Source organism: Cebus imitator, unplaced genomic scaffold (assembly GCF_001604975.1).
Source record: "Cebus imitator isolate Cc_AM_T3 unplaced genomic scaffold, Cebus_imitator-1.0 Scaffold83, whole genome shotgun sequence".
Taxonomy (NCBI): domain Eukaryota; kingdom Metazoa; phylum Chordata; class Mammalia; order Primates; family Cebidae; genus Cebus; species Cebus imitator.
In genome coordinates this window covers 1,923,131-1,939,498 of record NW_016107398.1, presented here as the reverse complement: position 1 = coordinate 1,939,498, position 16,368 = coordinate 1,923,131, and the positions used below count along the sequence as shown (strand labels likewise).

Sequence of the window (16,368 nt, the reverse complement as noted above, 5' to 3'; positions counted from 1 at the left end):
TTTCGTACGAGGTTCCCAAAGCATTTTTGCTAATAGCAAGTAAAGCTTCTGGGCATTCCTCAGTAGCAAAGGTGGCACTGGAAAATCGCCACCACACAGATGGGGAAATTGAGTCCAGTAAAGCTTCAGGAACCTGCTGGTTTCCACTGCAGAACATTAAGATAACAAATGATGAACGCTCGGAGACTCTATGTGCTCAGCAAGAATGCTCTAAACAGCTCTTCGCCTGGTCTCAAATCATGGAGGCCCTTTGTGAACGTGGGAAACGCTGTCCAACTGCGGGTACTTGTGCCCTTTGGAGGGTGGTGTGGGGCAATGGGGGGAGGGAAGGGGAAATTGGGTTCGGCTCCTGGAGCCGAAGCCAACCCAAAAAGAAGCCACTCTTCCAGAGACTGCAAGCAGGGACCCTGGTCTGCTCTTGAATTATTTATCGCGTTCCATAGCTATTCATCAATCTATTATTTATTCATTCGAACATTAAAGTAATTAAATATGAGCTCACCGGGAAAGGGCAAGTCTACAAGGAATGAGGACAAGAGTACAGAGGGAGAGGGGAGAAACGAAGGTTTGAAGTCATTGATTTGTGCGGAGTTGTGCGCGACTCCGGGTAGGTAATGCTGGCAACGGGTCCCGCCTTGCAGGGTCCTGAAGCGCTCACCCACTCCCTACCTCCCCCGACCTCCGCAGCGCAGCTCAGACCCCAACTGGATTCCCACCTTTCCTCTTCCTTCTCCTCCCACCACTCCCTACCCCCGCAGCCCTCGCAACACCCCCCTCCCCACCACCACCACCACCACCACCACCACCACCACCACCACCACCACAACTCCTAGCCTCGCCCTCCCCGAGCTGGGCGGTGCGGCCTCGCTGCCCGGCCGGGCGGCGCGCTGGCTGGCCAGCCCCGGATAGGCGCCTCCCGCAGCCAATCAGCGTGCCGGGGACGCTGCGCGCTTTAAGGCAGCGGCCGGGAGAACAGAAACCAAGTTCCCCGGCAACTAGCAGCATCCACCGGGCGGGAGGTCCGAGGCAACAAGGCCCTAAAGGCTACTGAGTGCGCCGGCGGCTCCTTGTTCAGCGCGTCCCCTACTCTTCTGCCTCCTCTTCCTTGGCCGTCCACCTCCAAATTCCGACTCGGATTTTCGCCTTTGCAAAGCCTAGGGAGGAGGTTAGGAACAGCCGCGCCCCCATCCCCTGCGGCCGCCGCCCCCTGCTTCTCGGCTCTGCGCCCAGCCGCGTGCGCCTGGGCCGTGCGCCCCGGCAGGCCCCAGCCATGTCGATGCTGCCGTCGTTTGGTTTTACTCAGGAGCAAGTGGCATGCGTGTGCGAGGTTTTGCAGCAAGGTGGAAACCTGGAACGCCTGGGCAGGTTCCTGTGGTCACTGCCTGCCTGCGACCACCTGCACAAGAACGAGAGCGTGCTCAAGGCCAAGGCGGTGGTCGCCTTCCACCGCGGCAACTTCCGTGAGCTCTACAAGATCCTGGAGAGCCACCAGTTCTCGCCTCACAACCACCCCAAACTGCAGCAACTGTGGCTGAAGGCGCATTACGTGGAGGCCGAGAAGCTGCGCGGCCGACCCCTGGGCGCCGTAGGCAAATATCGGGTGCGCCGAAAATTCCCACTGCCGCGCACCATCTGGGACGGCGAGGAGACCAGCTATTGCTTCAAGGAGAAGTCGCGGGGCGTGCTGCGGGAGTGGTACGCGCACAATCCCTACCCCTCGCCGCGTGAGAAGCGGGAGTTGGCCGAGGCCACCGGCCTCACCACCACCCAGGTCAGCAACTGGTTTAAGAACCGGAGGCAAAGAGACCGGGCAGCGGAGGCCAAGGAAAGGTACGCGGCGTGCTTCCTGCGACTCGGGTGACCCTAGGAAACCTTCCTTTCCCCTCCACCCCCTCCCGCCACCGCAGGCACCCGCCACCAAATCCTCACCGCTGGCCGAAGCCCATCCACCGGGCGGCGCGCAGGCTTCCGCCGCGCTGCTGCGAAAGTTCATGAACTCTGAGGTTCCTTGTGAAGGTTGGGGCCTCATTTGCTTTGAGCACCCGCGAGTGGGTTTCTCTGGGATGTGAGTGTCGGGAAATACTGGCGCTAGGTTTGTTTTCCATGCCTCCCTGGCTGACTGCGGCGGGGAGTGGTGGGTGGAGAGTGACTTTCTAAATCAATGGGCAGGGAAGCGTTGATTGGTGTCGCAAGGAAAGAGGTTCGGTGGGAGCTAAGGTTCGCGAACCTCTCTCCTCTTCCTCCCCGGAGGGGTGAAGCTGGCCTGAATATCGGCCTTGCCCTCACTCCCGCCCGGTTTTACACGGCTCTCTCTTGATAGTCTTTTGAATCAGAGGTCGCCTGCTTCATTTCTCTCTAGCTGGACAAAGGGAGGAGTCCTTTAAAAATACACTGAAAAGAGAGCTTTGGGGAGAGGTGGCGCTGCATTTACTTCCCGGAGCCCCAAATTCAGAAAGGGTTGATTCTCGCAGTGTTCGCTCGCTCGTGGCCCGGCGCTGCAGCCGGGCGGTCTGGCTGTCCGCGCCGCCTGCCCAGACGAGGAAGTGATCTCCAGTCGCAGCCTTCTCTCGCACTGGAGCTCAGAAGGCAATATTTAAAAAATTGGTCTCTAACTTCCCCCACCTCAGGGCAGCACCTTCGTCACCTGGCCAGGCTCCTTCCGTTCTCTGTAGAGTTTCCGATAGAGATTCAGAAGAACGGTGGGGAGGTGGCTGTGGCGGGGAGAGCGCTCCGCGAAGCCAAAGAGTTTGGGGGAAACCTGAGCGCAGGGGCCGGTTAGGTTCCTTTGTTTGCTTCCAAGCCTGGGGCCCGAAGGTCTTGCTTCCTTTCCTCTCTGGGTGGAAAACCACAGAGCTAGGATAAATTCAGCTGAAATGGGCTGGCCGGGAGACAGAGATTGTGAGGATAAGGGAAAAGAAAGGAGGAGACAGGCGCTAGGAGTCGGGAATACGGGGCAAGCACTCGGAAGGCGAAAGCTGCAAGAGCAGCGAAATCCTGAAGTTAACCCGGACCGAGTGCCGGGACCTCGCCCGCTAGCAGCCTGTGCCGCGCGACGGTTTCCCCTGCCCAGAAAGGATGAGTTGCTTTGGATGTTGGTAAAAAGTTTGAGAGGGGGTGACAAGGGGCTGAAGAGTTAGCAAGTAACACAGAAACAGAGATTATATAGTTGCAGTTAGCGTTTAGTTACAAAACGGCCGTCCTGTAAGTCAGGCCATAGGGCCGACTCCAGATGAAATCAGAGAGACTGGCTGCGCTCCTTGTGTTTATTCGGTCACTGGGCCGCTCTGGGCACCACTTGCCGTGACCTGTCCTGTGTCTGCAAAACCACCAACTCTGGGCTGGGGCAGGAAAACTGGATGTTTAATTGTCTCATACTGGAACAAGGCAATGGGCTTGATTCACCCCAAACATTTGTGCATTGGACTCTGTCCTCTGTCATTTCTTTATCACCAACATCCATTTATTGAAAGATTTTCAAACTTAGTTACATTTAAACATGGTGTTAGTTGATATGTATTTAAATGTAACTGCTGGAACAAAATTTAAAATGTATATTTTGTATGTTTCAAGTAAATCCTGCTAATCTATCACTTCCTGAAATCTGGAAGAGAAAAGGACCTGGCTCCTAACAGGAGGCTCTGTCCGTAGCTCTCCGTTTCTCTAGGCTCCTCTGACTTCACACCTCCCCCATTACCCTTGGGGATGGGTGGAAGGGTAGAGCTCTTCCATTTGGGTTGGTGACAGATTGCACAATGGCTCTTTCCTCCTTCCAGCTCCCCTACCTCCATCTCACACTTTTTTTAACCTTTTTTTTTTTTTTTTTTTTTTTTTTTTTTTTTTTTTTTTTAACCATATGGTGTTGTCCTCTATTTCTTAGGGAGAACACCGAAAACAATAACTCCTCCTCCAACAAGCAGAACCAACTTTCTCCTCTGGAAGGGGGCAAGCCGCTCATGTCCAGCTCAGAAGAGGAATTCTCACCACCCCAAAGTCCAGACCAGAACTCGGTCCTTCTGCTGCAGGGCAATATGGGCCACGCCAGGAGCTCGAACTATTCTCTCCCCGGCTTAACAGCCTCGCAGCCCAGTCACGGCCTGCAGGCCCACCAGCATCAGCTCCAAGACTCTCTGCTTGGCCCCCTCACCTCCAGTCTGGTGGACTTGGGGTCCTAAGTGGGGAGGGACTGGGGCCTTGAAGGGATGCCTGGAGCAGCAACCACTGCAGCGACTAGGGACACTTGTAAATAGAAATCAGGAACATTTTTGCAGCTTGTTTCTGGAGTTCTTTGCGCATAAAGGAATGGTGGACTTTCACAAATATCTTTTTAAAAATCAAAACCGACAGCGATCTCAAGCTTAGTCTCCCTCTTCTCTCCAACTCTTTCCACTTTTGCATCTTCCCTCCCAATGCAGAGATCAGGGGAAAAAAAAAACCCAAACAAACAAAAGCACCCAGGCACCCAGTCTCAGTTCTGCGCAACTGATATGCCTGCTTCAGCAGTCTTTCTTTTTTTCAAGGAATGGGATTTACAAATCAACTGGATTTTTATTATTTCCTTTTAATTTATTTATGGAGAAATGTGTTGTGAAGAGGAAAAGGAAATGAAGAGAGAGAAACAAAAAGAGAAAGGGAGATAAAAACAGTGAAAATAAGAGCCTCCAGGCTTGGAGGAGCTGATTACATTCTTAAGGTGAATAGGAAAAATACAATCTGTAACTTTCTTTGATAAGGAAAAATTGAGTTTACATTTTTCATATTTAGTGTTAAACAATTTAATGTAGATTAAAATAAAAGAACAGTATTAGGAGGAAAAAACAAGTGCCTAAATGTCTTAATGCTCTCTTTGTGAGAAAGTTAGAAAGAGACGTGACCATTAGTAATGCAACTATTTTCAAATTTAGTGGAATTTTTTTGGTTGTTGTTTGTTTTCTTGGGTTTTTTTTTTTTTTAAATGATAAACTCTAAAATTGTACCAATGTGAAAAAAACACTTTCCTGAATGCCATTACTCATGTCCTCAAAGCTTTCATATCTGTAGCCTACTCCTGTTAAGGGTTTCTCCTATTTCTAGTTTCTAGTTTGCAAAGATATGCCAAGGAATCTTGGCAACCTGGTATTTGTTACTAAAACAGCATGTGTTTTCAGGTTTCTTTTCTATTGTACCTAAAGCAGTCTAAATTAAAACTTAGTAGAACACCAGGAGTATGATTCTGTTTCTAAAAGGTGAGTGGTGTACTGCTGTCATTGGGCCCTATTTAAAAAAAAAAAAAAATTAGTTTTTTTTCTTTTTTCTTAATGGTGGCTGTGAATTGCAGGGTACTTTGAAGGCCATCATCTGAACCAAGAGTAGTAACTAGATTAATTATATGACAGAAAGACAGTGAATTTAGCTTTGGGGTATTTATTTACTTTTATTATTTAGATATGCAATTTTGTTTACCACTGTCTCTTCACAGCATTCATATGTTAACTAAGCTCTTTTGTGTTAACAAGTTTATGACAAGACTGTGAAAGTAAAAATAATTTATCTGCTTGAAGAAAAAACGGCAAGGAGAACAAGAATAGAAACATTGTGAATTAATTTGTACAAATAGAAAGCAGACCAGCAGGACAGGAGCTCTTTTGCAGTGGTGCCAGATAGTGTCCAGAAAAATCCCAGTAATCATGTAGGCTCCATATTATTTTTGTCTGGGGCAAAATGATGTATCTTCTGTATTTAGCTTTTAAAATTAGTGAAACAAATGGCATTATTTATTAAAATTCTACTCAGGATAACAGGATTGGCTTGCTTGTGCTTTGTAAAATATCGTTCCCTAGGGAAGGTATTTTCTCACATGACAGTTTCATAATTTTGATTTTTCCCTATCTGTAAGTGTCACCATTAATATATTATTTCTTTTTTACTCTTTCCCATTCTTTGCTTTGGCCTAGAAAGCTGAGGTATGTGGGGGAAATCAAGGCCTTCTTATTTTTTTAAACTGTCAAATAGCATTGAGTTCCAGGGAGAAATGGTCACTGTAATTAACTGTAGACACTTTTACTTATAAAGTCGTTTTTCCCCCTCAGTGATGGACAGATGTGCACACAGCCGCTCAGAGACCATCATTTGATTTGGGAGCTTAGGGTCCCAATCTCCCTTGTTAGTGTTTTGGATCATTAAGTCGGTGTTTATTTAAGTCACTAGGGTGTTTATTCTCCCTGTCTTGGGCCACGGAGAAATGCCACCCTCTGCAGGAGGGGCTCTCACAGGGAATCTCCGCACATTCTTCACATTCACTCCCCAAAACAAACACCCTACACAAAGATAGCTTTCAATGACCCTGACAGGCTTCAAAGGACGCTGCGGAAATCTCTCTGGAAAATAGGAAGGGCCAATTACTTTAATTTCTTACATGCCCTCTCTTCCTACTCCGTTGACTACCCCCCACTCTCCCAGCTCCGCTTGGGATAATTTTAGGCTCGTGGAAGTTGTGTCTCGCAGGGTGCCCCTGCCCATTTCCTGCTCCCTTAGGTGGTGAATCTTGGACATGTTTGCAGATCCGGCGAGGAGCAAGAGGGCTGGTCCTGTAAAAGCCCGCGTGATTACTGCTTGTAAACTCGTTAAAAGGACAATTTTCTGTCACGGTCATAAACTCTTTGTAAAACCTCTGGCACTAAACCCAGAGCGCGCATATTCCAGATGCGTCTAATAAGAAATTGCATAATGTGCCTCCTTGCGCCATCCTCGGCTCAGTCTGGCTAAAAGAGGGACAAGCAGGAAGAGGCGAGAAAACTGAATATTGCTTTGAGTTTTTTTGGCAATCATTTCAGAGAAATCATTAGGGGAAACTAACCATATTTTTTTCTTCCCTCGAGGAAATCTTCGGGAACCAGCTGTTTTAAGGGACCTCCAATTTGCCTTCTGGGTGTCGCAGTTTAACTGAATCTAAAGCCACTTTTCGTTTCTCCTCTACAGATGTCAGAACGATGGCCAAAAGTAATGAACACCGGCTTATAAATAAAATGTTTTTAGGACGAAACCATACAGCCAAACCATTGTGCCAAGTGAAATGAAAAAAAAAAAAAAAAACACACTCGGGTGATTTTTATTTTTTAATGGTTTAAATCTGAATACGCAATTGTTCGAGTCCCCGCTGCCTGCTCGCCTTGACCTCTTGGCTGAGAACGAAGCTTCCTAAATTCTCAGAGGCCAAGGGGTTTGGCCCCCGGTTCCCTAATTTTTGGGTTTGTAGGTAGGGGCTCAAGAGCCCAGAGAGCTAAGGGAAGGAGAAGCGCGCCGCTGGGGCCGGGCACCACAGTTCTTGAACCTGTTTTCTGGGCTAGGACAGCGTGGTCTTGACCCCTGTCGGGAGTGGAAGCTTCCAGGAAGAGGCAGTGGCGTTGGCATTTATGGAGGAGCTCTGAGTTTGCTGAGCGTCGACCCTTGTTACCTGCTCTCCCCCATCCGCTGAGGGCCAGCGGGACACCTGGCACCGAACACGCGCGGAGCTGCCCTTCCTCTGCTCTGTGGCAGCTGCATTGCTGCTGCTGTCGCAAAGGCGGCGGCGGCGGATGCTGGAAGGGGCTTCACTTTCTACTGCCTCCCCCCCGCCTGCAAGTCTGGCAAATTCTGAAGGCAGGACTCTAGGGTGAAGATCCAGAGGCTTGTATCCCGCGCTTCTCTGGAGGCAGAAAAACTGGGGATCTTTTCCTGCCACCCACGCACTCCGGAGGCCGGAGGCCGTTCTTGCCATTGGGCCCTCGGGAAGCGCGGGAAGTTCGGGCGCCGCTGTCCTCTGCGACGCAGAGCCTCCTCTCCACCGATTCAGAGAGAATCGCGCTCATCTCAAGACCCGGATCATTGCGCAGCTCCAGGCGCAGGGGGCCTAGTGGCCCGGTCCACAGCGTTCCTGAGAGCAGAGGCTGTCAGTATGGAGCCGAAGGCCAGACAAGGGAGGAGGCCTCGGCCTGAGCTTCGTGGTACAACTCAGCTGTCGTCGCCTTGGGTACGCCGAAGCCAGCTTCCAGGCCCAAGTCCCAGTCGCCTTCTTCAGAGTCTGAGACCTAAGCTCCAGGCAAGGCATGTGAGCGGCGCTGGACGCTCCGCTGCGGGGCTTGTCCTCGCCCTTTGGCGGCAGGATAGAGCCGCCCTGGCAGAGCCCCGCGTCCCCAGCACTACCGCAAGTGTGAGTGCTCCCTGGCTCCCAGGCCCCGCGCTTCCCGCACAGGGCAGATGGCACAGGCCTTGGAGCCCGGTTTGCAGGCGGCCTAGGCCCTGCTGCCCATTTCCCAGTGGCCTTTTTGCTTCAGACACCTCCTGTCTCCTTCTTCGATTCCTGGGGTCTTCGCTGTGCTTTTCGGACCCAACTCTTCACCCTCGCGCTCTGAGGAGGGGTGCCAGGTAGAGAGGGCGTCGCTTTCTGGGTTTGTCCCTAGAACTTCCCGCGGCAGAGAGAGGGGCCCTGGCTTCTAGTGTCTCTGGCAGGACTAGGTTGAGGGGTGGGAGAGCTCCACTTTCTTGGTGGGGCCAGGTCGGTTATTTCCCCCTTACCGGAGGCCCTAGGGCGAGCAGGGGCTTTTTCCTCCACGCACAGCCCGGGCCCCAAGCGGAAGGCACCAGCCTAGGCCTTCAGCGCCCTTAGCGTCAGGCTGTTGCGGCTCACATTCTTCCCTGATTTGTTAGGGCCCACGGCGTCGACAGGGACAGGTGCGTTAGGGTTAAGGTGAGGGAGGTCGCTGGTGCTGTCTGTGCTCTCTCCGTTCCATTTCTCTTTTTTTCCGAGCTTTCCCTTGGAGGAGACTCTAAAAACTCTCAGAGACTACCCCTTTCAGCTGCCCGAAGCCAGCGCACTAGTGTGTGTGCCCAGCTCGCTCCAACTGACAATTTACACTGAGGGACCCTAAGGCTCAGTCCCATCTCCTACACCCGTGTTCCGAGACCTAAGCCAGGTGGGCACTTCTGAGACCCTTAAGGGCATAGTGGCCCCTCCCCCATTCTGACCGAATCCAATAATTCCATCTGGAAGAGTGTCTAAAGGGGATGAGTTAGATACGAATTGTGTGAGCCAGCCAGGAACAAAAATAATCAAAATCACAGGCGAATTGTTGGCTATTGGTCTACACAGAAAAAGCGCTGCCCTGGAAAGACTGCATTTTCTCTAATATTTTAAACCAACTACTCACACACACAACTTCCGTCCAGCTGATGAAACAGGAAACCTGTTCTCCCACTGAGGATGACAATCAGGGTTTTAGACGCTGTGGTCCTTTCAGACAGCGAGAAACAACACTGCAGTAGCATTTAAAAACAAAGAGAAAGAGACTGCTTGAGGCGCAGGGCTGCATGTCTCTTCTCCAATGGAGTTTAAGTTTCTCGCCTTTTAACTTGTTAATGGACAGCTGAGACCCCAGTTCTCAGCAGCAGAATGCAACCCGCCACCTTAAGGTTTTGCTCCCTCCTGCTTTGCTACCTGAGAATCTTCCCTCCTCTCTCCTTTTGGGAAAGTGCTCACTAACTGTTTTCCTTTGCCATATGTTAAATATTCTTGAAATAACATTTCTTTTTTTTTGTGACCAAATAGAAAATACAGAAACAAGCAAAAACCTAAAACCCTAAACTCAAACTATCTTATCTTGGAGAGAGAAAATGGTTACCTTCAAATTTAGTGCATATTTAAGCTTACCTGAAGTGGCTACCCAACTGTAATTAAAACATGATTAGGTGATATTGGGTACTCTCCCTTCTTTAATACCATTAGTGGTTGCCATTAAAAAGATAAATAAGTAGACAGAGAGACTCTGGCTCTTGGCTTACTATAATAAGGCATGGAAATTAGTTACGATAATAGGCATGGAAATGTATACCACCTCCCTTTATCTGTTCCCCTGTCCCTCCCATGCTATAAGATCAGTATTTTATGAGACTGACATAGGTAGACCCGAGTAGAAACACTCATGGATTAACATAAGACACATTTATTTTAATTTGCCATATAATTTATTTTAATTTGTGATTCAAAATTGATTATAGGTTTTAAAATGCCATGGCTTATTTACAGTAGAAATGTAATTCTTTGGTGGCAGGGAGGGAAGCAGTGAGGGGTTGGTGGTGGTTTAAGACCTAAGCTGATAGGCACGTGGGATATTAAAGAGAAAAACAGTCTAAATGACATATTTTTACTGACATAAACCATTAAATTCAGTGTCAGGATGCTTAAAGAATATTGAAATGTTAAAGAACATTTCATGGAGCATCCTTGACAGAAAATCTGCAGAGTCCAGCCAGGATGCCAGTAAAATCAACTTTCTAGATCTTCTTTTCTTGTTACTAAGTCGTTTTACAAACTTAACTACTCTCCTTTTTTTTCTCTCAATGAAAAACTTTAGCTACTTTGCAATACTTGTTTTAATTTGAGTTGCCAGTTTTCCAAATTGTCTAAATACCAGGAAAAGACAATGGGATTGTGAATACCTCCTTACCTCCTCCCCCTCCATCCCTCCCAAAAAGCCAACAAACTAAACCAAACCCACATAACTGTGACATTTTGTGCTTGCCCTCATACATATATTATATTAAACTATAAGTATCTGTATGCAGTCATATTCCCCTTAACCTTTGCAGCATTTTTGCCTGTGGTAGTGGTGGGGACTGGTAGTGGTGGGAACTTGGTGGAGTTCTTGTAGAGAAAATGCACATTTATTAGGGTGAGATGGCAGTCTGTAATACGTTGCAAAAGATAATTTTACCTTTAAATCAAGGAGGTAGTTACAAGGAAGACAGCATTAGCTCTGTATTTATTTAAAATTCCGTGGAGATGAAAGTAGGTAACAAGCTTTTTAAAAAATTAAGCTTGATAGAAGATCAACATGCCTTAGTATCTATGAAGTGAAAAGAACATTTAAACAATTGAAGCTTTGTCTTTCTTCAGATATGTGTGGTGAATATTTTCTATGCATTGCTGATGTTATATAAACATAACATGCTTCCTCCTAAAGTCAAATTCTTGATTTTAATTGAAGAATAATATTGCTCAGGGCTCTACCTCTGAGTACAAATAGCTAATCTAAGAAAATCAGTCCTGGGAATCTGGAACCAATGGCTATTTTTAAAATAAACAGACAAAATCTTCATAAAGAAGTCCAGGAGGATTATTTTACATACAGTATATCTCCTGACTTCTCTCTCTCTCTCTCTCTCTCACACACACACACACACACACACACTCACTCACAACTTTTATGGAAGAACTAAAAGGCAGAATGACAATACTGGCTCCTTACTATATTTCTGCTTTAAAAAAAATCAGTCTGATATTGAAGATTCCCAAGCTGTCTTGCCTAACTTTTCCAGCATCAATATACCTTAGAAGCAAGTCCAGATGTATTTCCTCTTTTCCTTTCTTTAGTTGTATTTTCTAGGGAAGGGAAAGAGAGTAAAAAAGGGGAAAGTAGAACTAAATAGAAAATAAAGACAGAATTTGAAGTTTGTATTGTAATGTTTAATAAGTAGCCATTAAACAGTATCTACAAAAAAAAAAAGAACACCAGTATGCTGAACTTTTTGTCTTAGTTCAACTAAGGCAAGAAGTAATTTTTTTTTAAAAAAGTGGTAGGACTGTGTTAGAATTAAGTTAGAATTGAAATGAATGGGGAGATTTCAAACATATTTGGATTTTTCAATTCAGAAGGCAAAATGGATGCTCAACATGATTGACTTAGGGAAGAGTCTGGGGGAAGCAAAACACTAATTTACAGAAATTTCTTAGAAACTCCTGTTGGAGTAGAGATTTTCTGTTTTAGTAGGATCAATCCCAACTGCATTGACATCCAGCCAAGAAGGAGATACTGAAATCTGCCTGAGTCCAGGGACCACACCTGGGGCTCCATCCAGTAGAGAGGACCAGGTAACACGAGGATGCCTCATTCTCTACCAGTTTCCCCAAGTTCTAAGTCCTACCGAGATGAGAACCCACAAACTAAGAAATTGCAAGGTGGAGCGGGATGTAAGATGTTCCTTTCAACTCTCATTTCGTCATTTGGTGTGAAACATGTGTGTTGAGTTTTCTGAAAACGTATTTTTAGTTCCCCTGGGTGACAAGAAAGAGTTAATTTGTTTGCTGATAGGTTTCGCACTGTGGGCAGGTCTGCCAAAAAGGAGAGGAAACAGAGAACAGCCCTATGATTAATTCTACCTGTTTTTCCCATGAGCGATCACCTGCTCCAGGGGTCATGAATAGCAGGTAGCTCTCCCTCTTCTGGGCTCTGAGAGCTTCGTTTGTTTGGTGACAGCTGAGTGACAAGGCCTGAAACTCGAGCCCATCGCCCGGCCTGATGTGAGGATAAAAACCCTGGATGTTCCCTGAAACATTTCAGGAAATGAAAGTTGTAACGCGATCCCTCCTGCGCCCACATCTCCCCCAGCAAACACAAAAGCTCAAAGGAGCCTTCTCGGATTGAATTCGGCTTGGAGTTGATGGAGGGAAAGCGGAGCCCTGCGCAGGCTGGGGGAGGGCTGGGGCCGCGGCTGGCAGGCTTTCGGAGCCCGGGAAGGAGGAGGAAGAGAGCGGGGAGAGAGCCGGGCGCGTGAGGCCTGGGCGTCCCTTGGGGCCAGCTTCGCTACCGCGTCCCCGGCGCCCAGCTCCTTCAGACAGCGTGGGCAGCTGCCATCGCCACGGTTAAATCATTTCTTTAGGGTCAACCCGGAATGGAAAGGAGAACCCGCTGGCCCTGCGCCGACTCTCCTGCAGACTAGCACGGCCTCTGCTCTAAGGGCTTGGGCCGCAGGGCCTCGAGGCAGTGAGGGCCCAGAGCCCCCCAAAGGCCGCCGCGGAGGCCCAGCACAGCCTTTGCAGCCCCCGCTTACTCGCGTGGAGGCACCAGGACCCGAGGCCAGTTCTTAGGCCGAGGCATCCTTCCGATCAGGCCCCGCGGGCTAGATCAGGATGACTGCGCCCAGCTCCGGCGTCCGCAGCTGCCGGGGTCCTGAGGCCAACCGGCTTGGGCGCATCGGCCTCACTCAGCGCTCTCGCGCTCGGCCGCCCCCATCAGTCAGCAGCTTCCCTCTGCCTGGGGGCCTCGCCGGCACTGGGGGGTGGGGAAGGGGGAAGCTCCCAGCGGGTGGCTGAAGATGGGGTGGGGGTGAGGGTCACGGGAGTAGGGGAGCTGAGAAACTGGAGCTCCGACTCCCACGCGGCCATCCCTGCGTAGACCGTAGGCGCCTGCCAATCACCACACCGGGTGCAGGCACAGCCTGGCCGTAGATAGGAGGAAGTAGACCCAGGGACCCTCGAGGCGAGTTTTTCTCCTTAACCCAAACAGCTGCGACTGGTTTGTTTTGCTACAGAATTTCTTTTTTGATTTCCTCTTGTGTTCAGAAATCTTTCTCAGACATTATCAACCCCATCTCTCTCCTCAACCTTCACGGATGATTGTTTTATCTTTCTTAAACGTAGAAACACATTGTGGAGAGAATTGATGGGGCGATGTCACAGATGCATCGTTGGCACAAATTGCGTTGGTTTGAGCAAAGTTAACTAACCTCTCTGAGCCTTGATTTCCTCATCTGGAAAATAGGAACTGCAATATTTACACTGCAAGGGAAGCTTAAAATGAGCTAAAGTCAAATGTATTTAGCACAATAGATGCTTAATAAATGTTAGTTATAACATGCTGGGAGCCTCCTTAGACTGCCACAAAGCCGCCTGGGAAAATTCCCGTGATGCTAGAGTTTCCAGTGAGGGCAGATTATGGCCGTTTGCTCCTTTTGTCTGGATCACGGAAAGAAACGCATATTATTCTATGGAGACTTAGGGCTTGATTAGCCTTCGGGTGTAGTCAAAGCTGTAATTTATTTCTTGAAGCTTGGAGTCTAGAATCTAGAAGTTTAACTCCAGTAATCTAATTCTGAAATAATATTTAAATCTGTAATGCTTGGATTTTGCTATTGCTATTCCTCATGATTTGAACTCTTATGTAAATGCCATTATATATGATAGAATTCCATTGATAAAAAATAAAACCCACTTAAATGTGACGGAAAATGACAAATTACTTAGAAGGGCAACTAAAGCATTCAGCTGAGTAGAGAATTTAAGGCCCCACCTAAATGTGTCAACATAAGTGTAGAATAAGAAACTACTTTGAAGATTTAATGTCTTGCTGATGTTAACACAGTGCTGGGTATAATGCCACCTGATAAATATTTTTGAGTAAATGAATGGGCTGCTGAAATGATGGAGAGTCTTTAGATAGAACACAATTCCCAGAGTTGGAATTTTGCAAGACCCTCCTGGGTACATTTCTTCTCTTGTGACACTCTAATGATCACCAGGAATGAATAGCTCATTTTGACATATAACACATCCTTCTCTTATTTCAAGGACTTTCTCATTCAGGTATTATTGAAAGCAAAATGCATAGCTGAAATTTTCTTGGTAAAAGTGGGAGGGGAGAGAGGAGCAGGAGAGAGTATTTCTGGGATTATGTTGCGACTGTTTCTCCCTAGAATGACTCAGTGGTAGAACCAGATAACTATTAGTAGGAGGAACAACCACAGCACAAGTAGATATGAAACCTAGAGAGTAGGTGGAGTATGCCTGTGGTAGGTGTCTTTAAGGATGGATCTTCATGCACTGCAATCCCTTTGCAATTATTTCATTGTTATTACTACTGGAAAGTTTTTTTTTCCCCCGACACAGTCTCACTCTGTTGCTTAGGCTACAGTGCAGTGGCATGATCATGGCTTGCTGCAGCCTTGACCTCATGGGCTCAAGTGGTCCATGCACCTCAGCCTCCTCAGTAGCTGGGACTACAGGCATGCACCACCAAGCGTGGCTAATTTTGTTTTTTATTTTTGTAGAGATGATGTCTTACTATGTTGTCCAGTCTGGTCTTGAACTCTTGGAATCAAGTGATCCTCTGTCTCAGTCTCCCAAAGTGCTGGAATTATAGGCATAAGCCACCAAGCCTGGCCTGGAAAAACATTTTTTATTTAGCTGTTTAACACTACATGTTCTTCCATCATCTTTATTTTCTCCAAAAGTATCCTGACAACTAAAAACTGTGCATGTTTAAATTTTAACTATAGAAAAGTTAATCAGTTTGTAGTCAATCACCATATAGACTCAGGAAGTGATGAACACTTTTTTTTTTTTTTTGGTTAAAAAATTCTGGTCTTGAACTCCTTGATCTCAGGTGATCCACCCACCTCAGCCTGTAATCTCAGCTACTTGGGAGGCCAAGGTAGGATAATTGCTTGAATCTGGGAGGAAGAAGTTGCAGTGAGCTGAGATAGCGCCATTGCACCCCAGCCTGGGAAACAAGAGTGAAACTCCTTCTCAAAAAAAAAATTATGTATTACACTCACAAATTCCTTGAAGTAGGCTGGAAGCAGCAGATGCATGTTTAGAAAGTTACCTAAAAGACTTGTTATGTATCTATTCTCTGCATTATGCCTATAGAATTGCACTTGTTCACACACATATTTTTGGCAAATACCTGTTCTAATATTACTTTTATTTGCAAAGTAAAGATTTGAATGTCAGCAGTACACAGAAATGGATGGAAAATAAAGTGAGACTTCAGGCCCATCACTTTTAAAAATGTGTCTAATAATCGGAGAAACATTTGGTAGGAACTGCGACTACATTGCAGCCTAATCATTTGCATATTGTGAAATGATTCGCATAATGCCAGGGCCAGGAGTTCTCAGAATTATATTTTTCTGCCACAACTTTTGACTTGACTGCATAAAATATGTAGTATTTTTCTTTCTGCATTGTTCCAGCATCCAAATGTTTAGAAACATAAAAATATGTCCGTGTGCTCACTCAAAAAAAAAAAAAACAAAAATAAGAAAGAACATTTTATGCTGAGGAATAAGTAAATTTAAATTAAATTAAACTTTGCAGAGGGTTCTTCAAGGAGGTTTGGGTAGATTCCAAACCTTAGGATATCATTCAAGAAATGAAAGACCGAAGGGCATTCCAAAAGGCATGTCCGCTCTAAATCAGCTTTAGCTCATTTCAAGTAAAAAAATATATGACTGAAGTTGAAGGCTGGATAAAGAGAGGAGTCTTATTTCTACTCAGCAGATGTATCATAGTGAAATAAAATAAGTATGGAAATCCAGGCCTTTCAATTGTAGAATTTCTTTGGAAATTAATTATAGGTAAAATGAATTAGCCGTCATAGAGTGTTTAGAATATAACATACTAGACTGGCCTGTTAATTGTTAAAATTATTTTTTTCCTTTTGATTAAAGCTTAAAACAATGGAAAATTAAGTCAACTTCATATAAAATGCAAAAATTTCTGCTGGATGTGGTGGCTGACGCCTGTAATCCCAGCGCTTTGAGAGGCTGAGGCAGGCAGATCACCTGAGGTTAGGAGTT

The 16,368-nt window shown here is 46.9% G+C and overlaps 1 protein-coding gene across 2 annotated transcripts; it reads left to right on the top strand.

The window, feature by feature from the left end:
- Positions 1-805: 805 nt before the first annotated feature.
- Positions 806-7,050, top strand: SIX1 (SIX homeobox 1). Of its 2 annotated transcripts, XR_001826830.2 has the most exons (3): positions 806-1,830; positions 3,878-5,222; positions 6,855-7,050. XR_001826830.2 is itself a non-coding variant. In XM_017533931.2 (2 exons), exons 1-2 carry the CDS (start codon positions 1,271-1,273, stop codon positions 4,170-4,172), a joined length of 855 nt encoding a protein of 284 aa, XP_017389420.1. In that variant the 5' UTR covers positions 806-1,270; the 3' UTR covers positions 4,173-7,050. The 2 variants fall into 2 exon arrangements, 1 of the variants encoding a protein (XP_017389420.1); XM_017533931.2 differs by having other exon boundaries at positions 3,878-7,050.
- The last annotated feature ends 9,318 nt before the right edge of the window (positions 7,051-16,368 follow it).